We start from the raw sequence: 26,098 nt of genomic DNA, 5'->3' as shown, positions 1-26,098 counted from the left end.
TTCAGTGAGGCATCCTACTCGCTCCTAAAGAAGCCTGAACAACTCCTACATTCACAAACAGCAACTTGCTAACCGCCCGCCTCTCTCTTCCTCCTAGGGGACTGTCGTATCCCATTTTCAGCGGTGTATGCCACAGTGGGCTTCAAGGAGGCCAACGCTAAGGTCTACCTTCCCACTGTGCCCATTACTGCCCGGATACTAGAGGTGGAGAGATTCACCACCGCACAGGACCGCTTCAACCTGTCGCACCAAAGGAGTGTCAACAAGGTACTGCACACAATGTCTACGGCAATACTTAATAAAAATTATTTTTTATTTTATTTTGGAAAACATAGGGATAGGATGTTAATTGTGAGTTGGTCTGGATCAACGCATCAGATAAATCTCTTTAATGTCGTTATAAATCCCTATAATAAGTTGCTTGAATTCTTTATGTATTATATAATAACATATATCTTAAACTCATCATCTCTCTCTCCCAATGTGTGTGTGTTTAGTCTCTGCCGGCAGTGTTTAAGATTGAGCTGAAGCACGGAGAGTTTACCTGGGTGGTTAAGAGGAAGGAGAAACATTTCATGGAGCTGCACAGAGAGCTGAGGACGTACAAGACCTTCATGAGGATACCGCTGCCGTCACGCAGGTTGGTGCCTACACACACAGATTTACACTCCCACACAGACTTGCACATATAGGTGAACACTAACGGACAAGTTTAGATGTATACCCACATTGTCACATTGCATTGACCTTGTGGAGAACCACCTGGTGTGAGTTTCCACAATGTTACTTTTTGAACAGCGGGAATAATTACAACTACACACGAGTGCACACACACACACACACACAGGTACATAGACGCACTGAGAATGATTCACATATCCACACATAGTGTTACATTTAGGGAAATGCAATGATTCGCTTTCTTGCCAGTTAGATGAGATCAATACCGCTCTTGTATACAAAATTTGAAGCTAGAACCAGGAGACGGTTAGCTTAGCTTAGCATAAATAGTGGAAACAAGGGGAAACGCCTAGCCTGGCTCTGTCCAAAGTTAAAGAACTCTGCTGGCACGTCTACTGCAAATTTCACCAGTTAACGCATTAAATCTCTTTCGTTAATGTTTGTTGTAACAAAGGGAGGTTTTCCTGTTCTACCCATGCTACCAGCGTTGCTTTATCGCAGCAACAGTTGCCAGGCAAACAGGATGACTCCAGGATGTCGCTGCACTCAGAGATGGTTCTGGCTCTGCCCCTAATTCCACAACATGTCAAATTGACATTTCTGTTTGTGTTTGGACCAAACAAACGAGACACAACTCATTAATCGATCAAATTCAAGTGGTGGTTAGCCTTTTTAAACTTTGGACAGAGCCAGACTAGCTGTTTCCCCCTGCTTCTGCTCTTTATGTTAAGCTAAGCTAATTGCCTCCTGGCTTTAGCTTCATGTAGCCCATTAATGACAACTCCCTTCCTTTTTGTTCCTCTTCTTCCGCCCCCCTCTCTCCGTTTCTCTCGCTCTTCTTCTCTCTCTTGTGATGTAAGTTATACACTTGAACGCAAAGGAATGTTGCCCTTGGAAGTTAGGATTTACTTTAGCCCTCCTCCCTCTTTCTCTCTCCCTGTCCGTGATCTTGACTTAATGCTGTTATAGGAAAGGGTGCATGTTGGATTTTCACAATTGCTTTGGTGTTTTTTTTTTTTTTGCCTCTTGCCTGTTTTCAGTTAAATAAAATCTTACCGTTCTGTGTTCCTGGTTGATGTAACACAACAGTGAGTCAACCTGTAATCTGTCAATATATTCAAGCTTTTACATTTGACTAAACACCTGCTGGCAGGAAAGAACACTGAAAAATGTTTTAATTTCAGAGCAGCGACTGATACTGTTTTAAGCTTAGATTAGTGGTGGAACAGAAACAGCCATTGCCCAAAGGTTGTTTGAGCTTAATGGTCCTCCTCAAACCTTTCAGGACAACGTTTGGAAACACCATGGTTCTCGTCCTTCAAGCATCCTTGAATAGCTTGGACTTTTGAATTTAACATTTCAATTCCCTCCTTTTCTGTTTCCACACAGCCACACAGTGAGGAGACGGACGGTGAGGAAGAGCGAGGTGAGGGAGATGCCCTCCCTGCCGAGGGGAGGAGGAGACGAGCTGGTGCGCGATGAGCAGGTCTCCAGCAGGAGGGTACGTCGCAACACTGCCTGCAGCCTTTTGTGCCTGTTTTCTTTTTTTTTTTTTCTGGTTGGAAAATTCCTACTTGTCATATCTTAACCTTCATGGCAAGGAGCTCTCCTGGCACTCGCTTGTTGCCATGCCACTTACTTGCCAGCACACGTATCCTCTAAAACCCTCTCTTGACTGTGTGTGTGTGTGTGTGCATGTAAGTGTTTATATGCTTGGATTTTGTAATAAAAATACTCACAGTGGCCAAAATATAGTGTATGTGTTTCTACAGAGACAATTAGAAGACTATTTGAACAAGCTGCTGAGGATGGCCATGTACCGCAAATATCACCATACTGTGAGTAATCATACTAAGCTCTGCAAACCGTCACTTAACCACAAAATGACTGCCAGTTCAAATGTATACTAATGGTATACTTGGTATGCAATGTACAAGTAAATATGATGTATGAATATGATTAACAGTGTTTTTCAGCATTTTGCTAAGCTCTAACCTTATGGGGCAACATTGAGTGTTAACATAGATCACTATCGTGTTTACACATGGCACTGCCAAGCGTCTGCTTTATGTTGACACACTCAATAAACTAGACAAAGGCTTCAAGTCTGTTAAATGCCCTGAAGGTGAATGCTGTGTAAACTGTGAGATGTTTCTTTTTTTCTGTAAATTACACATAAATGTATTGACTTACTGTATTTTATTTAATGTGACAATACAGCACAAAAGTATCTTTGCCCACCGCTTTTCAATTGGAATTTCTCATTTTCAAAAACCCTTTTTCCAAAATGCAGCCGTTTTTAAGTGACTTATTATCAGCGCCTTTTACTATGTGGGCCTATAACATACAGTGTGTTCTCTCTCTTACTACACTTTACCCGTACCTACTTCGCCTTTATGGTAGATAGGCTTTAAAACAGACTCATGCTAGGTTTAGCATTCTGCCTATTATGTGCTGCCATATTAATATTAAGCCTCATACTGACGCATTAGAAGATAATATCCGAGATATATTGTTGAGATAACTTAGGCTGGGTGACATTGCCTCCAGCTGGATGGTATGTGTTAACAGCCGGCTGCTCAGTCACTCACATGTCGATGAGTACTGTACAGTATGTATCTGTGTTTTGTTCATTTTCACTGTGTGCAGCCACTTGTTGTCTCTTCCTGTCTATTCTCAGATGGAGTTCATCGACATCAGCCAGCTGTCTTTCATTCATGACTTGGGGCCCAAAGGACTGTGAGTGTTTTCTCTTCTTTCAATCCCGACCATCTGTAAAAACAGTTCAGGTGTCCGGTAAAATATGCACTCAACAGTTCACAGCAGAGTGAAGCGCTTGAGCTGAAATCTAGAAGGTCAGGATGTCACTTTCGTTAAGTGTCCTCATTTCAAACATCCTAGTCTCCTATTTAGTTCCACACTCTCCTTACATCCCATAGTACTTCTTTTAGAAGATACTCAACTGTTTTGTCTCTCTTCCAGAGAAGGGATGATCTATAAGCGCTCAGGAGGACATCGTATCCCTGGCATGAACTGCTGTGGTCACAGCCAGGCCTGCTACCGCTGGTCTAAACGGTGTGTGGTTCCCTCTGTCCTCATGTGTCCTCTGTCTCTCTTTACCTTTTGCCTTTTTCTGCTGTCTATATTATATACTATAAGCACTCAAATTAAAGTTATGTTTTCTAGAAATATATATTTAGATTTGCTAATGAGGCATTATCTTATCAAATTTGTGCTATTGTGCATACATTTCCAAAACAAAAAATCTGAACATTGGATAAAACCAGGTTCAAAGTTCTTGTTTCATTTGGATGACATATTAAAGTCAGAGGTTTTTACATTTTCACATTGCAATTGTAGCTATCTCTTTGTATTACGCCATGAATAAGAAAATAAACTATTTTCGACATGTTTTTAGAAATAAAATGTTGAACAACGGCTATGAATTGGAGATTTCTGGCTCAATAATTTCGAAAAAGGGTCATAAAGATGCTTAGTCAGTGTTTTAACACTTGCACTCTGACAGCTTCCTGCACGAAATCTGAGTATGGAATGTTTTCATATATATATACTGCGTGTGTGTGTGTGTGTGTGTGTGTGTGTGTGTGTGTGTGTGTGTGTGTGTGTATATATATATATATATATATATATATATATATATATATATATATATATATATATATATGAAAACATTCCATACACAGTGACCACTCATTCTCATATCTCAAAACATAATAATGATAATATCTTAAGTGTTAGTTTTGGCTATTGCATTATGATTATTTTTTTCTCTTTTCTTGTAGTTTGCTCACAACATTTTAGTAGCATCTTCAGCCCAGCTGCATTGGCACATGCTTGCCTCTCTCTTCATCTGTTTGTCTGTTTATTTCTCTTTATCACAGCCACATTATTACGTGAGCAGTTTTGATTGTTGTTTTTCTGAAGACGGCACAAAAAGAATCCCACACGTTTGAAACACGCGGCCCATCCACCTACATCCCCATGATGGTTTTCTTCCTACACCCTTTTCCTTGAATCAAGAAACATAAGAATAGTTTCACAGCAATGAATCAAAGATCTGCAGACCTTCACGTAGACACGCAAATCATAATGATGATAATGATGATGATAATGACGACTGTGTGTGTTTTGTAGCTGGCTGGTGGTGAAGGACTCGTGCCTGCTGTACATGAAGCCAGACTCAGGGGCCATCTCCTTTGTGCTCCTGTTGGATAAAGAGTTCAGCATCAAGATGGACTCCAAAGACACAGAGACCAATCACGGAGTCCGGATTGACAGCCTCTCCAGGTTAGATTCATACGTGTGTGTGTGTGCGCAGTTGAACATTTGATTTTTGTAGCAGAGTTATCACGCTGATACCCAATGTATTTGGAGTATACCCTCACAGTGTATTCTGAGGCTACTGTTAGTTCAACACCAGTTAAAAAGAGAATCCTCCCTCAGACTCTCACGCTGTGAGATAAAATCAAAGAATGTATATAACATATTGGAATGCTTTTCAAATGGTTATATATCCTACAAATACACTTTTAAGAGACTTCCCACAGTCTTCAGAGAGCAGGGGCAAATCAATGGTTTCAAGTTTGCTGATAATTCTGTGTTGAAAACCAGATGTTTACCATTAATAAATGATTTGGCTAAAACAGTTTTTCTGTCCAACTTCCTCTGGAAATCTCAACCAGTGTTCCAAAAAGAAAATCCCCAACAGGCTCAAAAAGCCCGGCGTCATTGCTTAAAGCTGTTAACAATCTGCTGCTACAGGGTTGATTGTTTTCTTTAGCTCCTTTTCATTCCAACATTAATAATCCAGGGCTTAGTTTTCGTTATCTCGTTAAAGGAAAACACAATGCCTGCTTTTACAAACTGATCAGCAGTTTGTAAAGCTGAGGGCGAAATTAAACCCCAAAATCTGATATTCCAATCGGCACTAATGTGGTTCATGCCAGTGCCAATAAAATGACGACACGCTCTGTATCTGTGCTCATCATCCCGGCAGGACCCTCGTGTTTAAGTGCATCAGCTACAGACACGCGCGCTGGTGGGGTCAGAGCATCGAGAGCTTCGTGAGGATCCACGCGAAGGCTTTCCTCCGAGATCACCGCTGCGGCTCGTTTGCACAGGAGCAGGAAAACATCGCCGCCAAATGGTAACTGCACTGGGAACAGAGCGCAACTGGTGGAACTTATGTTGCCGAGTACACGACACAGAATAATAGGAAAGTAATGTTGTGCATTCGTTTCAAACGTCCACGTTTGTTTATTTCGAACAGACCAATGTAGTGTCAAACAAATATGTTCAAACGATTCAGTTTGGTGGATTTAATCATGTTCAAAGAGTTGCTCATTGGAGATGCTTTAGACCAGTAATAATAGCACACAATGAAGTAAGTGTTTATAATAAGTGTTGCCCTTATTTATTTCTTCTCTGCCTTCCTCTGTTATCCTTTCACTGGTAACTATGGAAATATTGGAGAGAACTACGCAGTCAACTCTCTTTTCTGGCTGCTTTGCCATCTTTCAGGTCTTTTTTTTGCATTCTCTCCCCCTCAGCTGGCAGATTCTGTGATATTGAATCATCTGTGTGGTACGGTTATTGCATCGTCTTTGTACTTAAGGAAGGGAAAAACGTGCTGCAGTTCTGTGAGCTAATGGGGGGGGGGGGGGGGGGAGAGTGTTTTTGAAATACAGTTATATGTCGTGATGACACAGATATGGGTGTTGCCTGAAGCTTGAAATGTTAAGAAAGTTGGGGGAAGCTTGTGTGTTTTATGTTTGTACGTGTCAACACAAGCACATGTGAGTTATGTCTGTTTTCACAAGTTACTCAGAGAATCTGTGACGCTTCTTTGCAGGTATGTGAATGGAAAGACGTACATGGAGGATGTGGCTGATGCTTTGGAGGAGGCTAAAGAGGAAATCTTTATCACCGACTGGTGGTGAGTCAATGTGTCGTTTGTGTGAAAATGCATCGTGTCAAAGATTTTGGTTGGGATGTGTCTGCTGTCAGCACTGAAGCGTGAGAACCCAGAAATACACAGCTCAGTGGGTTGCATCCGTCCTGCTTTAACTCAGCCTCAACATTTCCAGCATGTTCACTAGTCAAGAATAATTGTGGAACACACGGTGAATAAATTATTCATGAAGCGATTATGCTTTTATTTTATAGGGACTTTTTTTTACATTTTTTGTCACAGGATTAACAAACTATTGGGAATAAGTCAGATACTTAATGAAGCGCCTTCTGCCGCCAAAGCAGAGAAGAAAAGTGTAGAAGCCAAATTTGACAGATAGTTTGGCCCAAAAAAGGGCTGAAGAAAATAAATGATTGCTTGATAAGGTTCATCTTGCTGAAGTGTTGCATGTAATCCACCATTCATTAGGCTGTTAGTGGGGAAAACTATCTTTCCATTTTTTTAAAGTTCTGTTTCAAACAGTGAACGGATGGTTGTGCAAAATATCTCCATTGCACTTCATTGTAAATTCCTGACTGATCTGATTGATCTGATCCTGAGCTGAAGGTTAGTCATGCAGCATAGGTGCCCATGGTGATATACCTTGCTAAAAAGTGATGGTGAGTTAAAGGTGCCATGTGGACTTTCCTTGTACAAAACAAAAGGTATGTAAATTACGTACGAGTCACCAAAACACATTACGTTCATCCTCCAGGTCAAACATGTCGAGTACAATTCTGTCCTCATAAAACCTTTTTTCTAGCGGTTGAAGCCCTGCATTGTTTACATCCATGTTCACTTGCTGTCACTCTTCTTCGTTGCCCTTCTTGGTGCATTGCTGTGTATTTGGCTCGGAAGCTCTGTTGTTGTATGTCAATCTCCCTCTGTTCTTGGCAATAATGTCACTCAAAGTAGTCTTAAAAGAGCAGGGGAAGGTTGTCATTGTGGCTTCAACATATGTCATATTGCAGAATCTTGTATGCATCGGAAATATTTTACTCTTTGCATCTGTAATAATCTGCAATCATACAGTATGCAGATGATGTTGTAAAAAAATAGAATATAGTATAGAGGCTTGTTTTAGTATTGGTAAACACGCAGGCCATCGCCAGATTCCTTCCAAAGAATGACAACTTGACACTCTGATACCCAGTTAGAGCAGTACATGCTGTTACATATTACATTATGTATTACCCACAAGTCCTGGCTCTCTGATATCCAATGCAATGGTACTGCCTCTAATTACAGCCTCATCCACACACCCAGAATAGAAATACACTGACCGAAAGATTGTCTCCACATAGTATCTGTTTACTTTTCCGCCACACCGCCTTTGTCTCTCACTGTCTCTTCTTAATTTACTGTCGGGGTTATGTGACCCGTCAGAGGACCTTGAGATATAGTTGTTAAGCCACCCTGCTCTACGAAGACCAAGTGTAGGGTAGAACATGTGTTTGAATAAAAGAACACTAGAATTTCTATTCAGAACAAAGATAAACCTAATTCATCTCATGTAAAAACCTGACAGTCACACCTGAGGGAACAGTAACCTTGAAAACAGTGTCGCAAAGATGCAAATCAAATCTAATATATATAACCGGCTCACTTTTCAGAGTATCGAGACTTTTCCTTTCCTTCTTCCTTTAATAGTGTTTTATGGTGTTTTTTTTGTTTGTCACTACTGACACAGTTTTAATATTTCTGGCAGTGTCATTTCAAATATAATTATGGTCCCTCGGAGCCAAATGTTTGACGTGACTGAAATCCCTGTGTTCCACTGGGCTTATGGTCTTAACCAATGAGGTGTCAGCCTGTGTAATGTGAGCGAATGGCATTGCAGACGCGTAAGCTCCGGATGCCAGTGTGAATTACTCATGGGACCTCATCTATTAAATGTGTTGGAAGCTCTAAAGAGTGAAGCTAAAGATGCATTTCTCCATTATTTTGATTGTTTATCAAGTAATGGCGATGCATTGAGTTTCTTTATCTTGGTGTCTGTTTCTGTCCATCTTTTTCACCAGGCTGAGTCCAGAGATCTTCCTGAAGAGACCTGTGGTGGAGGGAAACAGGTGGAGGCTAGACTGCACCCTGAAACGCAAAGCAGTAAGTAGGCGTTAGTTTACCAACGTTATGGGAGAGTAATGACCTATAACCTAAGTATTGAGCACTGTAGACTCTGTACTCAATTACATTAAGTAACAATAATCAGTGTTTTGCTCTTCAGAAAGGATTCATAATGTATTGCAACCAAAGAAATATGAACAGTCAAATTTGTTAAATGGCCAGAAATGTGCTCTTAACATTGTTCTTCCTTTCTGTCTCTCTACAGCAACAGGGAGTGCGTATCTTTGTGATGTTGTACAAGGAGGTGGAGCTTGCCCTGGGCATCAACTCGGGCTACAGCAAGAGGACCCTCTCACGCATGCACCCCAACATCAAGGTAACTAAAGGATTGTGGGTAGTGAAAGGATGAATTTAAAAAAGGAATTAAAGGATGCAGTTTGGCAAAACTATTGGAAACACGCAATTACATATTATGCCTTCTATGTACATTTTATCTAAATCTGTGTACATATGATTGTGTCTAAGGTGATGCGTCATCCAGACCACGTCTCCTCCTCCGTCTATCTGTGGGCGCATCACGAGAAGATCGTTGTCATTGACCAATCAGTGGCCTTCGTGGGCGGGATAGACCTGGCATACGGTCGCTGGGACGACAGAGAGCATCGGCTGACGGATGTCGGCAGCGTGACACGCTCTGTGGCCCTTGAGCAGGTCAGACACACAATCAAATGAAATGAAAACGTCCTGTCTACTGTTTGGAGTTATAAAGGCAATACATCTGGCTCTAAGCTCCTGACAAATGGTTCAAATATGAGAAGGAGGAGAGGAAATGGAGAAATCTATTTCACTCAAACTCGCACAGTTGAACGGGTATTAATTTATATTAATAAAGGTAGACTACGTAATAGAGACAACTGTCACTATAACTCGATACAATTCAAAAGTGCCACAAACCGAACCCTCCAAAATGACCATGAAGTTGAATTAACACCTCTTCAAAACAAAAACTGAACGTCACGGGATTTATTCTAAGGACTTGTACTCGCTAACGTGTAGCTAATCAACCAGCAGCTGAGTGTACGTCCACTGTTGTTTTCACTCTCCAAGGCCGCTAGCACTCCGTCCAGTAAGGGCGTGACCTCCGTCGATGGCGTCTCCAAGAGCAACGGACGAGGGACGCCGCCCAGCGATTCGGTGGACTTGCCCAAGCTGAAGGGGATCGGACGCAGCCGGAAGGCTCGCTTCAGTCTGTACAGACACATGCACAAACACACTCTGCAGCACGCAGACAGCGTCAGCAGCGTAGACAGCTCAGGTGTGTTTGTATGAGTGGAAAGAGAGAGAATGAGAGGGAGAGAGTGTTGGAATATGAATTGGGTGAATGAGAGGCACATTGTGAAGAACATTGTACTGTACATGCAGTCCTTTTACCATAATGTTTTCATTCTATGTGTGTGTGTGTGTGTGTGTGTGTATGTGTGTGTGTGTGTGTGTGTGTGTGTGTGTGTGTGTGTGTGTGTGTAGGGAGTGGTTCAGTGCAAAGCCTCAAGACAGGTGTTGGAGAGTTACAGGGAAACACACGCTTCTGGCATGGAAAGGACTACTGCAACTTTGTCTACAGGGACTGGATCCAGTTGGAGAAACCTTTTGATGGTCTGGTTCACACACACACGCACACGCACACACACACACACACACACACACTCACTATTAGTTTGGTCTTACTCTGAATAGTTTCCCTCCTTTCTAGGTCTAAAACTCCTCTCAGTACACAAAGCACTACTTGCTATTGCTATATTTTTCCTGTTATATCAGTTTGATGGAAACAAATAGTCATCTGGAAAACTAAAATGGCAAACAAGACTTTGTATTCTCCCAAACTCTATGACTCCACTGTGCTCCTTTCTCCCATCTTCTCTCCTTGGTCCCTGGCTTTTTTAAATTTTTTATTCTGTCGTACCGTAATATCCTTTCTCCTTCTCACACTTCTTTCCCTGTCTTCATTGTGTTTCCTGCACTCTGTGCAGACTTCATCGACCGGTACACCACTCCTAGAATGCCTTGGCATGACATTGCCTCAGTGGTTCATGGCAGAGCTGCGCGCGATGTGGCCAGGCACTTCATCCAGCGCTGGAACTTCACTAAGGTACTGCAACACACAGCCACTGTGTTCATTAACAAACACACACAGGGATGTAGAACAGGATTATTTTAAAGCTAAACTTGTTTGACTAGAATTTTTTCAATTGAAGTTTCTTTGTTGACAGAATTTAACCACTTTTTAGACTTATAGCCTAATACTTTGTTTGCTTGTTTTGACTATTTTAATGCTAAATCTTAGTAGGAATAATAGAAACTAGATTTGAATGTATTTTAACTGAGGAAAATCATGATTTGTTGACTTTAAAAAATAAAAGGGAACAATAAACACTAACCTGGTGAAATGTCTGGCTGGGACAGTGGAAACATACTTTCATCCTCACACTCATGCTTTCCATGGCATCAGCAGCGTTTTCCTGTTTTTACTCATTTCCATTCCTCCTCTAATCCCATATTTACCCCCCTCTCTGCCCAAATACTCCAACCTTCTCCCCTACAGATCATGAAGCCAAAGTATCGCTCTCTGTCGTATCCATTCCTGCTGCCCAAGTCTCACTCCAGTGCCAATGACCTCAGATACCAAGTTCCTGACTGTGTCAATGCCAAAGTGCAGGTAAGAGACCCGAACACACAAAGTACCATTTTACTTTTATCTGTGCTCATAAAAAGCATACTGTGGGAAATGTTTATTTTTTTTCTTTCTTTATAATTATACAAAATGACAAAGTGGAGCAAAAACCAACCGTTCACCGAACCTAAAAAGAACCACTGGTAGAAAATTACAGAGTAAACACAAGAACAGTATAAACTCCCACTTTGCCACAATGTTTTCCACATCCCGATCTGCAAGCACTGCTGGAGAAAGATAAAAGAGAGAGAGAGCATTAAAAAACTCTCCATGGGCCCAAACGTTATATAACTACAAAGGTTTGCGCTTGCCATTGACACTCAAAAGGTTTTTAGCCGAAGGGAACCAACCTCTGAGTGAAATGCTTGGCTAAAATAAGAAGTGCACGAAGATCCCATCACAACCCCATCATGTTTAAAAGACAGTGTGGTTTTGTTCAAATTGTGTCTGTTTTTAAACTGACACCTCTGTGAACACTGTGTACAACTTCTCCATCTGTATAACCACTGATAATACACACCATTTTTCTGTTATTATTATTATAACCATTGAATTTAATGTCCTCACAGGAATTATTTACCATTATTTGTTTATTGCTCTAAGTAGTATTACGCAAAATAACTCCACGTTGCAGTTTACAGCTTAATCATCAAAAAGCCCCCCAAAAAACATTTGATGTTACCATGTAATGATCAGTGACGATCAGTCGTTATTATATTTTTACGATGTAGGTACATTTAACCCTGCAATTTGATTGCTGCAAGACCTGCATATTTTTTGGAGTTGCTGCTATAATGATCCTATTCTGTGTGTGTGCAAGGTGTTGCGGTCGGCAGCAGATTGGTCGGCAGGTATAAAGTACCACGAGGAGTCCATCCACAATGCCTACATCCAGGTCATCGCTAAGAGCAAACACTACATCTACATAGAGGTAAACCAGCAGTGAGGCCAGGATATGACTTTAATTAAAAGACAAATGCTGGGATGTGAAACTGTTTTGAGACTTGAGCTGAATTCGTCAGAGGTTTGTGTCAGTAATTTTGCATCAGTGATGTTTTCAATGTACTCAGTAACGATGTCATTGTGGAAATGACATGCTCCTCTACTCTGAAACATAAAGTTGTACATGTAGAACAAAAAGAACCGTTTATAATTGTCTCTCTTTGGGTTGGTGTCCGTCTTTTATCTCCTTTCCCATTAGAACCAGTTCTTCATCAGTTGTGCCGACAACAGGACGGTCTACAACAAGATCGGAGACGCCATCATTGAAAGGATCCTCAGGGCTTACAAGTACTTCCCTTTTTTTTTTTTTAACCACAGTAGTACTTGTGACTATAGGAAGGAAGTCGTACGTACTGTATATGTATACAAGATCAGTCTCCTCTCTTCTTCTACTTCTGCTTCTTACAGCTTCACGCTGGAAGTCTGTGGCTTTTTGTAACTGATGTGTTTGCTCACAGGGAGGGTAAGAAGTACCGCGTGTATGTGGTCACCCCGCTGCTTCCTGGCTTCGAGGGGGACATCACCACAGGAGGAGGGAACGCCATTCAGGCTGTCATGCACTTCAACTACAGGTGGACCACATGCCACCGACCACAGTTTTAATATTGACAGAGGAATAGTGAGGGGAATTGTGTGGAAGAGTCATGAGTATTCTATTGTGCTATATTTCTTTCAAGTTGATCTGAGTCTTGGATGTTCAATATTTATATATGTTTTGATGAGTTTGAATCTCCTGCCTCCTCAGAACCATGATCAGAGGAGAGTACTCGATCATCTCCCAGCTGAAAAAGGAGAGTAAGTACAAGAATTAATTATAACATTCATTTTTATCCCTAATTTTAAGGTTAGAGTTGGAAAAGTGCATTCCATATTTCATCCTCTACTCTGGTTTTGGTGTACTTCCTCTCCTCTCCTCTCCTCTCCCAGTGGACGACCATTGGATGAACTACATCTCCTTTGCCGGATTGCGGACTCACACTGAGCTGGAGGGACGCCTGGTCACGGAGCTCATCTACGTGCACAGCAAGATGCTCATCGCTGACGACAACACAGTCATCATCGGTCAGTGTTCTGTCACTCTTTTCTTATGTCGTTCTCACCAACTACTATATGAGGCAACTAGCCTCTCTGCCGTGTCACCACGGAGATGTGATAAAATTGTATCCTTCACCATCTGTGCAGCTAACAAATGCCCAAAACTGTTTTAATATGTGGTGACTTCTGCAACATAGCTCTGCTGCGCCCTCTGCTGGCTAATAAGGCACAGCCCACTCTCTCACAAGACTGAGACAAAACAACAATAGAAAAAGTTCTGTTGTAGTGTATATGATGATGGTTAGATTTTCCATTGAAATATAATCTATCATTAAGCTTTTCAAGTGCGTGATATGTGTCTACCTTTGATAAAGCTGGTTTGATCTGGGTGAATTATCGATGGAGTGACGTTTTCTACATTGAGGAGAGAAATGGGGCGGTAAATTGATGGTGAAGTCGGGTCATTGTTTGGTTGAAGGAGTAGGGAAATAGTTGCTGTGTTCATGTTTGCTGGGAAACGTGAATTTTGTTTTATTTCAGTTAACATTTAGTTGAGAAGTGGAACTAGAATGAACCAGAAGTGTTTATAGGACTCAGGAGGGAAGCCATCAGGTCCTGTGCTTTGTTTTTCGGCATTAGATTGAGGGCAGTAGAAAGTTCATCATGAGTTATTGTTGAATCCAGTCTGTTGGTTTGTTCTTTGCTAAGCTGTGGTAGGTAAATGCTGTTATAAGTTAATGTCCTCTTGACTTGATGAATTTGTGGGCTTCCCTGCTGAGTCCTTAATGATGGAGTACGTTGTTTTTTCTTTATTTCGTTTAATTTGATTTGACAAGTATTAGAAAGATGTATTGCTATGATGAAAATGTTCTTGTCGAAGTCTGTGTATCAGGAATTGAGTTCCATCCTTTGTTCTGCATGTTTGTTTCAGGTTCTGCTAACATCAACGACAGAAGCATGCTGGGTAAACGCGACAGCGAGGTGGCGGTGATTGTCGAGGACTCCGAAATGGTCGCTGGAGTGATGGACGGACAGGAGTACGAAGCTGGACCCTACGCTCTTCAGCTCCGCCTCGAATGCTTCCGGTGTGTGTGTGTGTGTGTGTGTGTGTGTGTGTGTGTGTGTGTGTGTGTGTGTGTGTGTGTGTGTGTGTGTGTGTGAATTAGAGTGGAAGAGAGAGAGAAAATAGTTTTCATAATGATTGTCTTATATTTCTCATTTACCTTCTCTTTCTGAACAGGACCGTTCTCGGAGGTCACACTGACACCAGTATAGACATGTCTGACCCCATCAGTGATCGCTTCTATAAGGAGGTGTGGATGACCACCGCTGGCCGCAACGCCACCATCTATGAGAAGGTACATAATGAACAAAAATGAATTCATAAGGCTGAGGAACACATGTGCCAGATAGTGTTTTTGACAGATAGTGTAACTGTTACACAATTTGCAGATGTTATCTGTTTAAGAGAATATATAAATAAAGAGTCAGCGGGTGAATTTGAAAAAGCAAACTTAAGGATTCACTGAAGAATCAGGTCAAATGTATAAATGGTGATCATTCTAGTGGATTCAATTACAATAATGCCCTCCTGTGCTCAGAACTTTAACAAGACTAAAAACTAAATGAAAGGAATTTGACTTTGCTATAAATACTTGCCTCTAGTGGAGGAAAAAAAAAGATGTATTCTCTGTACAGCAGCCATTTTGGGACATTTCAGACTCTGTTTGCCACCACTAAAGTCATTTGGATTTGTCCTCAGGAAACCTTGAATATTTGTGCCAAATATCACGGAAGTCTGTCCAATAGTTGATGATATATTTCACCTTCGGACGGCCCGGCCAACTGATTAACATTGCCAACCCAAGAGCCATAGAAACTAGTGCAGCAGTATTTTAAACTCTACATATGTGTGTTTTTCTGCAGGTATTTCGTTGCCTTCCTTCGTCCCTGGTGAGGAACATGTCCGAGCTGGAGCAGTACCAGTCCAAACCGGGTTTGGCCCAGACCGACCTGGCCCGAGCTCAGGAGGAGCTGCGCAAAATCCGAGGCTTCCTGGTCCAGTTTCCTCTGGACTTCCTGTCTGAGCAGAACCTCATGCCCTCTGTTGGAACGAAGGAGTCCATGGTCCCAACTGAGATCTGGACATAAGGGATGTGCCACCACTGCCAGCCACTTACACATCGGAATTTATTTCTTGAGGAAAGCATCTGGATTGTGGTTGTCATCAAATGGTTGTATCGGATTATAAAAGAGAGATTGCCTTTAATCCAAAAACGAGAGTCTCCTCTGGATTGATGTGACTGCTGGGCATTGACAAATCTCTTTAATCTGTTCCTAATGAAAAAACACTAAACCGTAGTCACAGTTTATTTGGGTTGGCAGAACAAAATTATATCGCACTTGAAGACAATACTTATGACTGAATTCAGCCTGTGGAGATGAGAAACAGGCACATGAACTTTGGGTTTTGGGAATCAACTCAACTCTGCACATTTTGACCTTTGGACTTGCGGAAAAGCTCACAAGACAGCGAGGATTTGAAAAGAACCAGGATGGAGGCGATGGAGGCGATGGTGACAGTGTTGGCGGTGACGCTAACAAATATTCGTCTCTTAGTTAAAAATGATCACAGAGACGGTGATGCATGTGACTCACTGAGCTCGTGGGGAGTGCTCATAAGGTGCGTTAGTGCTAAGTATGCTGTTTACGAAACTCCCAGAGGAGTTGTCTGAACGAGTTTAACAGCTACTGTCGTCTATCTACGGTCAGACTTTGCTGTGCAGTACATGTACAATGAGACAATTTTACAGATACAACAGTGCTGCATGATTTTGCTAAATGTGCTATGTACCAATCCATTTTCTGTCAAAGGTGTTTTGTGACAGATGATTATTAGACGTGAGGTCTGAACTTTACTGCGGAAATCAAGGGGAACTGTGTTGAGCTGACCCAGGTACAGAAGTCATCCTTCTATGTTTAGAGTGGTGAGTAGAAACTGATCATGGCTGAGGGTGTTTGATTAAAGGCTGCAGTGTTAAATGGTTGCGCCAGTGGTAAATATCAGAGGCTAGATTAGACAATCGGTGCACAAATTCAAAAGAGTAATTCACTCTTTGCTCAACAGATGGTGCTAGTTCCTTAAAACTACAGTTTGTGTACAGCAGTCCAATGTGGGCCTTTCAGTTGACGGCTTTCTCTTAAGTGCTGAAATAGAGTCTTTGAAACAATGTAAACAAAGAAAATGAAATCAACATTTTCCATATAGCATGCAATTGATGCCAGAGGCAAAGCTGTCATGTGAAGATACAGTCTGACATTGCTTAGTATACGTTTCCTGTTTTGCAGGCGGTTCCAGTGATTTTTCTTGATAAGCTTTTCACTTCCAGTGAAAATTGAAATGAATTTTGTTTTTGTAACGTAACACAGCCTGCACCTGTCAAGGGGAAACTACGTTTTTCTAGGGATTCTTATGGTGTGTGACCTTCAGTGTGGGGCAATTGACGTACTTTGTAGATGTGAATGTATGGACTCGTATGTCACCTGATTTGTTTTGATTTTTATAATATTTGTTACTTGTCATTTGTCAAACTCTTTTTTTTTCAAGGGAGCCAGGATGGGCAGCAGCAGCAGTTAAGGATTAGTTAAGGATTAATAAAGGATTAGTTAATGATTCTCACGAAGGTTATGAAACAATAAAGGCGTTCCTTGGAGCTGCTGGAGGGAGGCTTCATAGAAATCAAAAAAACGTAACCGCTTACTTTAGCAGAACTCCTTTGTATTCCAAAGAAAGAGTCACACAGCCAGTAATTATGTTTTGATACGTGTACGTCTCACACCCAACATGAAAATAACTGGCATTTATTTAACAGAAGCAGACGATAACTGCCAATAATAAGTGTTATTGTATTGTTAATGGGACCAGAAAATGTATGAATGTTAACTGAAGTGATCATGACTGGAAACGTCCCAGCCTTTCTTTCTACAAAGACAAACACTACTTGCTGTATTTGTCACTGCATTATCTATGGAATATAAATAATTTAACATTCTTTAAACATGTTTTTATTTTTATTTTTATGTACGGCATGGTTGTATGGATGGTTGTGGATTTGTAACAAAACCTGAATGTTTTTTTATCATAACCATCATTCAGCAGTCTTTTCCGTCAACTATCTGTAACACGTGGCCTCAATTCAACTGATCTTGCTTCCACTATTTTTGTACAATTTGTAATTTCTGTCCGTTCATTTAACACGGTGTAACTTTATAATTTAAATGTCTAACAAATTAATTTGCCTTTGGACTTTTTTGTTCCTTTTTGTCACAAACCAAGAACCCAGTTAATGTAAAAAAGTTTATTCATTTTTCTTCATTAAATATTTTCATTCTAGTTGATTTTTTTGAGAAATCTTCGGTGCTGCCAATGTTTTGCTTCTATTTTTATTTCAGCTCTGCAATCAAGAAGTCTCAAATACTAAAGTTATGATAGTGTAAAAGGCACAAACTGTGTTTAACTGCAAATGTTGCCCAGGAGCTTAAATGGACATTAAAACTATTCTATGTTATATAACCGAGTATTTTGCAGCCTTAATTGCAGAGCATGCGATTGGCAGTTTTAAACACACACGCATCAAGTGTCAAGTTAAAATTAAAAAGTGTTAGGTCAGACTTCTCCTAGTTAGTCAGTCAAGCTTACAGTTTATGGGCACATGTCAGCTGCTGATTTCCAGAGTATCCACTCTCAGTGCCAAGTCTTCTGCTTTTTTCAAGACAGAACAGAAGGAAACTTTTGTGAAGCAACGTGACAGATTACATGGTTTACATTGTTGACTTAAATGATGAATTATGTGGAAAACTGCTCACAGAAGAGCTGCCAGCAACTGATACAATTTTTGTATCCCTTCCTTGGAACTGAGACGCCCTGCTTGTTATTCATCAAATTAGCGTGTTGGACAGGTTTTGGAAAATGCAGTCACACAGTCGTGACAGCAGTTTGGTTATATCACACACTTATATCACACACTGAATTATAACTGATGACTTATACCTGCAGAATGTATAAACGGTTGTGAAAGCATTCTTAAACCTTTTGTTTTATACATGCATCTATTCATAAGCACCAGGTAACTCCCTTTCTAACTTGAGTTAATAAATATGGTCTCTCATTGCACTACTTGCATTTTGTCCAATTTAGAATATTTAAAATGATTGTTTCCACTCATAAAGAATACTTTTCAGCCTGTGAAAACCGTTGTTCAATGTCTTGTGAGGCTCTGTAGGGAGCTTTCCAAAGTGGAGTAGAAGTATTAAAAGTACAAGTACCTCAAAATTATACTTCAGTAAAGCATTTGAGTAAATGTACTTAATTGCATTTCCCCATTGGTCAGGTTATCGCTGCTTCTTTTAATCTGTCTCTTTTGAGTCCAACTTTAGGAAAGTGCAATACTAAATTGCTGGAGTGCCACTTTAAGTCGAAATATCTCTCTTTTTCATTTTCTTGTCTGTATATGTATATATATATATATATATACATATATATATATATATATATATATATATATATATGTATATATATATATATATATATATGTATATATATATATATATACATATATATATACATATATATATATATACATATATATATATATACATATATATATATATGTATATATGTTTATATATATATATATGTATATATATATATATATATATACATATATATATATATATATATATATACATATATACGTATATATATGTATATATATATACGTATATATATATATATATATATACGTATATATATATATGTATATATACATATATATATATATATATATATGTATATATGTATATATATATATATATATATACATATATACATATATATATATATATATACATATATATATATAGAGAGAGAGACAGAGAGAGAGAGAGAGAGAGAGAGAGAGAGAGATAGATAGATAGAACATAAGAAAATGATTGATCATTCTTATTTTCTCAAATTAATTGATAAAATCAGTATTAAATACAATTTCTAAACACCCTTCTAAACAGCGTCAGTGTGACATGGACATACATAATTCAATATAACGTGCTCGTGTGTTACTTTATGAGGTTCGTTGGAAGGAGAAAAAAGTTTGGGAGTCCCTGCTGCCTCACCAAACTCCGCCCTGTAACAGGCGTGGTTTGCCGAGGCAGGAGGCAGCGCGCTCCCTCTCCCTCTCCATTCACTGGGTGTCACACAGCAGCGGTTCCAGGGCGAGCGAGCACGAGCGGTAATCTACTTTCCACGGCGCTTCACCTTTCACTGCTCCGTTCACATCCCGCGGACATGGACCTGGATGTGCTAATGCACGCGGCGCTCTTGCTTCCCATCCGCCACATGTTTGCGCTCTAGCTGTGCGCCCCCGGCCCGTGGCACGTCCCGCTACTGACCTGAAAGCTGTTATTATTTTTTTTTGAGACAACGCTGTGTAGCAGAGAGGGGGGCCAGAAGAGACTGAGCGGCAGAGGGGGGACCACACAGTCGTGACAGCAAAGGCCGTTTCAGGATATCGGGCAACTGTGAGCGGCTTTTATTTTTTTTTTTGCGCCCTCCATCATGGCGAGTGACTCTCCAGCTCGGAGTCTGGACGAAATCGACCTATCCGCTTTGAGGGTAAGACCGTGTGACATTTAACATCTTTCAAATACTGCTTCGCGTGAAGAGAGAGTGTGTGCTTGCCGTGCGTGCCGTGCGCGCGCGCCTTTCTCCTTCTCTTGCACCTGACGGTGGTCCCTGAATAGCAACCGGCAGAGGAGGCTGCAAGAGGCGGATGTGTGGGAGCCAAGCCGCCACAATGTGTGAAATTATACAGGAAATTATGTATATAATATATATATATATATATAGACATTAAGTAACTTGACCGCTACCTCGCGCATCTGAAGCCTTATCTTCATTCAACTCAGTAACAGGAATGTGTGTGTGTGTGTGTGTGTGTGTGTGTGTGTGTGTGTGTGTGTGTGTGTGTGTGTGTGTGTGTGTGTGTGTGTGTGTGTGTGTGTGTGTGTGTGTGTGTGTGTGTGAGAGAGAGATGCTGAGTTGAGGTTGTAGCTGGGATTCTGCTGACCTGGATAGAGGGGGTTTGTGTCAGGCTGTTATAGGCCCATCAGCCTTGATTCATACAGCAGTGGAACGTAACCTATTCCTCCCACACACTGCTTATTTATCCAGAACCCCCCCCCCCCTCTACTTTATGGTGTATGAGTTTTGCTGTTTTTTGTAGCTAGCCAGTTCTTTTGTTCATCTGGTGTGTGCACTCACAGACAGCCTCCTGCGCTTGTGCTTATGCGCGGATACCCATGTTTTCGCTCCGCTGGGCATGGTGTGTGTTATTCTGAGTGTGTTTTTCCTAATATCTGGGTTGTCTGCCGGGCTGCACACATGCAAGTGATGCTGCACATGAGGAAAAAGGACTCCAGCGGAAGATCTGTTTGCTGCTCTGAAGAAACGAAACCACATCGTACACACAATGCAGTTGTTGTCTGTCTGTCTGCTTGCAATAACCTGTTTCCATGTCTGCTTTATTGCGCCCGCATGTCCTTTTTTTTATACCCTTCATTCTGTCTCTTTCTCCATGTTCGCGCCTCCATGTCTGCTGAAGTCACAACTGCTCTACCTACCCCGCATGCTGCTCTTCCCTTTTTTCGGTCAATTTCATCGCCTGTTTTTCCAGCATCTTGCTGAAGTGACTGACTGAACGCACCTATCTGCCAGGGAAGGTTAACAAAATGTCGATACTAAATGCTACTTTTGAGGTTTACACCTGCAGCATCGGCATGTTCGTACCAGTGTGCAGAGAGCAGGACTGGACGGAAAGGAGAACATGAAAGAGGAAGAGGAGGAGGAGGAAGAGAGGGAGAATTAGACAGGCAGAGGAATGAGGAAGAGGAGGGAAGTGTTTGTGCATTGGTGCATAAATTGGTCATGTGTTTGAAGGTGGTGTGATACTCTAATCAACAGTGGTCATTTGACACTTATTTTCTGTATATGTCTGCAACTGGAAAGAGAAAAGATCCTGAAAGTTTCTTTGGCAAATGTGACATCTCAAAGAAACGTATGGATTGTTAGAATTATGATTTATTCAAAGAGTGAGACACTCTTTAACCTCTAAAACCCTTTTTGACCTGCTGGTCACTCGTTTCACGAGGCAGCCAGGCTACCTGGTAGTCCAAAAGATGTTTCCATTTGATGAAATTGCGCCGCCGTCTTCGGTTTGAATATTCCCCTCAGTGCAGACATCACATAGCTTCAGTAAAGAGAAAACAATCTATTCTGTTCTGTTCCAAAACAGAGCAGAATAGATTGTTTTTCTAACCTGGGCAAGTCAAATCTTCAATCTTGATGTTAACGGGTTGAAGATTTTTTTTTGGCCGATTATACTATGTATATTCCAGAGAAGTCTCCCTTTTTGTTTTCTCTCCTTCGCAAACACGCATCCTCGTGTTCTTGTCACGTGCGTGTCACGAAATTATCTTAAATCTTAAATCTTAACGGTGATCTGGGTTTCCACGGGAGTTTTGAAGAAGCCAGGATTAGTCCCTCAACATGTCTGGACAGGGTTTATATTTACAGCACACACTCCTTCTCTCCATCAATCTCTACCGCCGTCTCTCTCTGTCTCCTCATCTGTATCGTTCCACTCTTGTTCCCTTCCTTCACATTTTTCCATCTTTCCATCATATATCTGTATTTGGACTTGTCGTGAAACACCCCTCCCCTTGCCAACATGCACACACACACACACACACACACACTGTCTCAGATGAGTGTACAGTCTACCACTGGACTGGCTAGACAGGAAGTAGGTCAGCTGGCTCTGACGAGGGGGGGGGAATTATAATACCGGCATTGGTGGCGGTGATGGGGGATTGTGTGTTTGTGTGTATGGACGGGGTGGGGGTTCAGGGCAGAGCTTGCTTTTGCACTCAGCTGGGCACACTGACCATTGAGCGCACACACACACACACTGAAACAAAGAGAGAGACATAACTGAGTGGGAAGTGGAGAGAGAAGTGTCTTTTTTTACGTTTGCTGTCTCGGCACTTTTCCCTTAATTCTCTTTGTCTGTCCCTCTCGCTCTCTTTTTCTTGTGCCTCATCGACGCCCTGCGACATTTGCCGGTGTCGCACATCAACCCCCCGGCACCTGTATGGACGCCGCATGTTTCACTCGAGTGGGAAAGACCAAAGTTAGAGTCCGACACAGACATGTCCCCTCTCCGGTGTGCGACTCACAATGACAGCCACAAGGCCAGAAGAGGTTGGAAAAACGCTGTGGCTTTTATACAGGCAGTGGTTTTTATGTAAAGCAATATGCACACGTGCGTGCACTCGCACACACACGCGGTCAGAGGCGTCAGAAGCACGGTTCATCCAGTCAGATGACTAGAGCAACAGATGGTAAACCAGCAGGAAGTATAAACACTCACGCACTCAAGCACGCACACGCACTGGCAATACACAAATGTGCTGTGCAGGGACTCAGGTGTGAGATATGAGACGAAAGAGAGAGCGGCTGAGGATGAAGGGAGAGTGACACGGGTCAGAGGAAGACAGAGAAAAATACGCAGAGGGAGAGAGCCGGAGCGATGGATTCAGAGAGAGAAACGGGACGTGTGAGGATAAATTAAGCTTAGAGAGACTTAGAGGGACAATGAGAGGCACAGAGAGACAGAGAGAGAAGAAGAAGGCGACAGAGGCTGTGCTGTGGAGATGTGACCAGTGACTAAAGTAGTCCAAAAGCAAAGACCCCTCTCCAGATCTCCTCCCTCCCTCCCTCTCCATCCCCGTTGCCCAGTAAGGCCACATTCCTCGGCCCTTCACCATGGACGCCATAGTAACGGGGCCGCAGCAGTGCCCAAGGCTTACACAGAGCTTATTCATGAATAGTCTATATACTGTATAGCAGTCTGTCGCTGAGAAATGCCCCTCTCCCTCCCACCCTCCTTTCCTCTCTGCCAGCCTGCTTCTAGTTGACCTATTTCCCCCCCCTCCTCTCCTCTCCTCTCCCTGTCTACCAAGTCACTGATGAAGCATCAAGTCTTTAATTCTCTGCTACACTTACACAAGCTCTTTTATGTAAGTTGGCTCTGTATGCACAAAGGTCTGTAAAGAATTTGCCAAGTTGAATCCGTAATCGATCACATTTTTATGTCGGTGTCCTTTATGATATCTGCTATCACCAGCTGGTTATTTAGTTATTCAGTCAAAGCCAAATCCAGGAAAGATTTGCTGTCTCCTTCAGGTCGAGGACAGGTTTTCCCGGGAATATTCTCTTGTGCACAGGAAGTGATGTAGTTTATGTTTCCAGCAAAAAAAACACCAGTGGTTTGTACTTTGTGGAAGCACAGTTTGTGAGCAGATAAAGTCGATGAAAGTTAAGTTAAAGGACTTCAGAGTAGCTTTCACCATGTCTGATTTACAAATGATTTCATGGAAGTAAAAGCACGCAGCGAAGACTATGCCAAAACATGAGAAAATAGAAATAAACAAAAGCCGTATAGATTATAACTTTGAATACTAATGCATGAAGTTTCATCATGGTTGAAGACATTTACAGACGCATCAAAACACGAGTTTGCACAAGACCGCACTCCCTAACTCGCACTGTCTTCCCTTTCCTCTCCTCTAATACTATAGCACACAAAGTATTAACACGTACACTTCAGTTGAGGTGCTCGAAGGACTCATGTGCATGCAAACAAGTCCGTGGCAGGAGCTGAATCCCTCCGTTGTGTCTGACTCGCATAGTGCAGGACAGGAAGGCAAGACGGATGGATTGAAATGACAGAGGTAAAAAAAACTGGAGAGGAAAAGATGAATGATGGGGGGGGAACAAACCGTGTGTCGTCTTCAGCGGGCTGTAAATCTGTGATTAAGACTTAACTCCTGTTAATGTACTGTACATGTCTGGGTGAGACGTACGGGGAATTACAGCATCTCCTTGTAAAAGCAAGCGGTGGTGAGCCATGTTGTTAAGTGTAAGTGGTTTTACAAGAGGCAGACCCGGGCCCCAGCATGATTCCTATCATCCTCTTAGGGTCTCTAATTCAATCCACCTCACTTCTCTGTAATTCACTTTCTATAGACACCAACTGCTCTCACCTGGCTGCTGCCCAGTGCACAGAAACGTGCACTTTATACACACAGGAGGCCTGCATGATCCGGAGAAGGACCGTGCACCTTTTTAAAAGAACAATTATTCGTTTTCCCATATACTTTTTCCCCATTGTGGAGTCTCACGTAGTTGGGCATTTACTGCATCAAGACATTAGTTAGCAAACACTTACCTAAATACATATTGAGCAGACACAGAGCAGCATTAACATTCATCTGGAGTCTTGTTTTTAAGCCACCTGAGGGATGTATATTCACTCTCCCGTCCACTAATGTCTGAAGGAAATAGCTGACTTTTTAGCTGCTAAATGTTCTGCTATGTTCACCAGCAAGTCGCTACCCGTGTCTGTTTTCCGGATGGTGCCGGGTGTACAGCGGGTATATTGAGATCTTTTTTGCTGAAAATGGGCTAAATGCTGGAAAACATGTCGACGAGACTGCAGTGACAATAAAGCTAAATGGAGAGGTTGTGGATTATTAAACCAAAAACAAAATGAGCTGAAAGACGCTAAAATGCTCTCTGAGCAATACCTGTCACATTACATGTAGCAATATCAGCCATTGTTAATATAAAACTTTTGATTCGTGCAGGTTGAATTGTAAGTCTTTCTAGCACAAATCACACACTCTGTAGCAATCCCGTGTGTCTGGCATCGCAGTGTGCAGAAGTATAAAAGCGACGGTATGAATAGAAATGTTTGACTCGGGTCTGGTTGATATCGTCATCACTTAACTCCACTGTGAGGACAGTTCAGTGCTTTCTGCTTTTTGGCTGCAGCAATGCGCAATGAACAGAATCAACAGATTACTGGTAATGAGAATAATTACCATCTGTAGCCCTACTGCATGCCTTAAGATGGAACAAATTGCTTTGTTCTTTTTCCTGTAACGAAAACAGTATGTTTTTGAGATTAGTTTGTCTCTTTAGTTTGTGCCACTGTGTGCGTACAACCTCCTCATTGATGGGATTAACTGCATCTGCACTCATTTATATCGGCTTTAGTGGAGGTGTAATATTTACTTATTGCAATGTTGGTGTTTTTATCTTTCAAAACCTGCTCGGACAAATACCTTCTCTTTCCATTTTGCATTGTATTTCCTCCGAATCCACATGTCACGTGTTGAAATTGTTAACGGGCGCCTTTGTGTGTGTCTGTGTGACGGATGTAGATCGGAAGGTTTGGTCTTAAACTGATAAGAGAAACCATATCAGATATACATCTCATCCCATGCAAGGCCAATAGTTGTCATATTCCTGATAATAAAACGTCCTTTGCTCTGCAGGTCACAGTCAACTACCCTGCCACTTTCATTTTGTTTTCAGTAGCATGTGTATTTCTTTTTTTTTACCAAAAATTAAATTTGACACGGATAGATAGGTCATTTCATACCTCAAGAGCAATGTATATCACAATATAGCATGTAATCTGGTGACTCAATATATC

The 26,098-nt window shown here is 41.6% G+C and overlaps 2 protein-coding genes across 3 annotated transcripts in view; both read left to right on the top strand.

The window, feature by feature from the left end:
* Positions 1 to 17,874, top strand: part of pld1a (phospholipase D1a) — a 28,769-nt gene extending 10,895 nt beyond the window's left edge. Inside the window, exons 3-26 of the mRNA XM_076108099.1 lie at positions 98 to 267; positions 498 to 640; positions 2,071 to 2,182; positions 2,454 to 2,519; positions 3,362 to 3,420; positions 3,664 to 3,756; positions 4,837 to 4,989; positions 5,699 to 5,848; positions 6,554 to 6,637; positions 8,674 to 8,755; positions 8,982 to 9,092; positions 9,242 to 9,427; positions 9,824 to 10,031; positions 10,241 to 10,369; positions 10,744 to 10,862; positions 11,316 to 11,429; positions 12,265 to 12,375; positions 12,646 to 12,734; positions 12,905 to 13,018; positions 13,192 to 13,241; positions 13,374 to 13,508; positions 14,413 to 14,566; positions 14,722 to 14,839; positions 15,408 to 17,874. Of these exons, the coding sequence (XP_075964214.1) occupies positions 98 to 267; positions 498 to 640; positions 2,071 to 2,182; positions 2,454 to 2,519; positions 3,362 to 3,420; positions 3,664 to 3,756; positions 4,837 to 4,989; positions 5,699 to 5,848; positions 6,554 to 6,637; positions 8,674 to 8,755; positions 8,982 to 9,092; positions 9,242 to 9,427; positions 9,824 to 10,031; positions 10,241 to 10,369; positions 10,744 to 10,862; positions 11,316 to 11,429; positions 12,265 to 12,375; positions 12,646 to 12,734; positions 12,905 to 13,018; positions 13,192 to 13,241; positions 13,374 to 13,508; positions 14,413 to 14,566; positions 14,722 to 14,839; positions 15,408 to 15,632 (2,975 nt within the window). The 3' untranslated portion in view covers positions 15,633 to 17,874. The remainder of the gene's footprint in view (positions 1 to 97; positions 268 to 497; positions 641 to 2,070; positions 2,183 to 2,453; positions 2,520 to 3,361; positions 3,421 to 3,663; positions 3,757 to 4,836; positions 4,990 to 5,698; positions 5,849 to 6,553; positions 6,638 to 8,673; positions 8,756 to 8,981; positions 9,093 to 9,241; positions 9,428 to 9,823; positions 10,032 to 10,240; positions 10,370 to 10,743; positions 10,863 to 11,315; positions 11,430 to 12,264; positions 12,376 to 12,645; positions 12,735 to 12,904; positions 13,019 to 13,191; positions 13,242 to 13,373; positions 13,509 to 14,412; positions 14,567 to 14,721; positions 14,840 to 15,407) is intronic.
* Positions 17,875 to 19,733: 1,859 nt separating this feature from the next.
* LOC142968022 (TRAF2 and NCK-interacting protein kinase-like) overlaps positions 19,734 to 26,098 on the top strand; it is a 58,175-nt gene continuing 51,810 nt past the window's right edge. For both annotated transcript variants that reach the window (XM_076107734.1, XM_076107735.1), the window contains exon 1: positions 19,734 to 20,151. In XM_076107734.1, the coding sequence (XP_075963849.1) occupies positions 20,095 to 20,151 (57 nt within the window). In that variant the 5' untranslated portion in view covers positions 19,734 to 20,094. The remainder of the gene's footprint in view (positions 20,152 to 26,098) is intronic.

The sequence above is a fragment of the Anarhichas minor genome, unplaced genomic scaffold, assembly GCF_050575085.1.
Source record: "Anarhichas minor isolate MPS153535 unplaced genomic scaffold, ASM5057508v1 ptg000040l, whole genome shotgun sequence".
Classification (NCBI taxonomy): Eukaryota; Metazoa; Chordata; class Actinopteri; order Perciformes; family Anarhichadidae; genus Anarhichas; species Anarhichas minor.
This window is presented reverse-complemented; position numbering and strand designations above follow the sequence as displayed.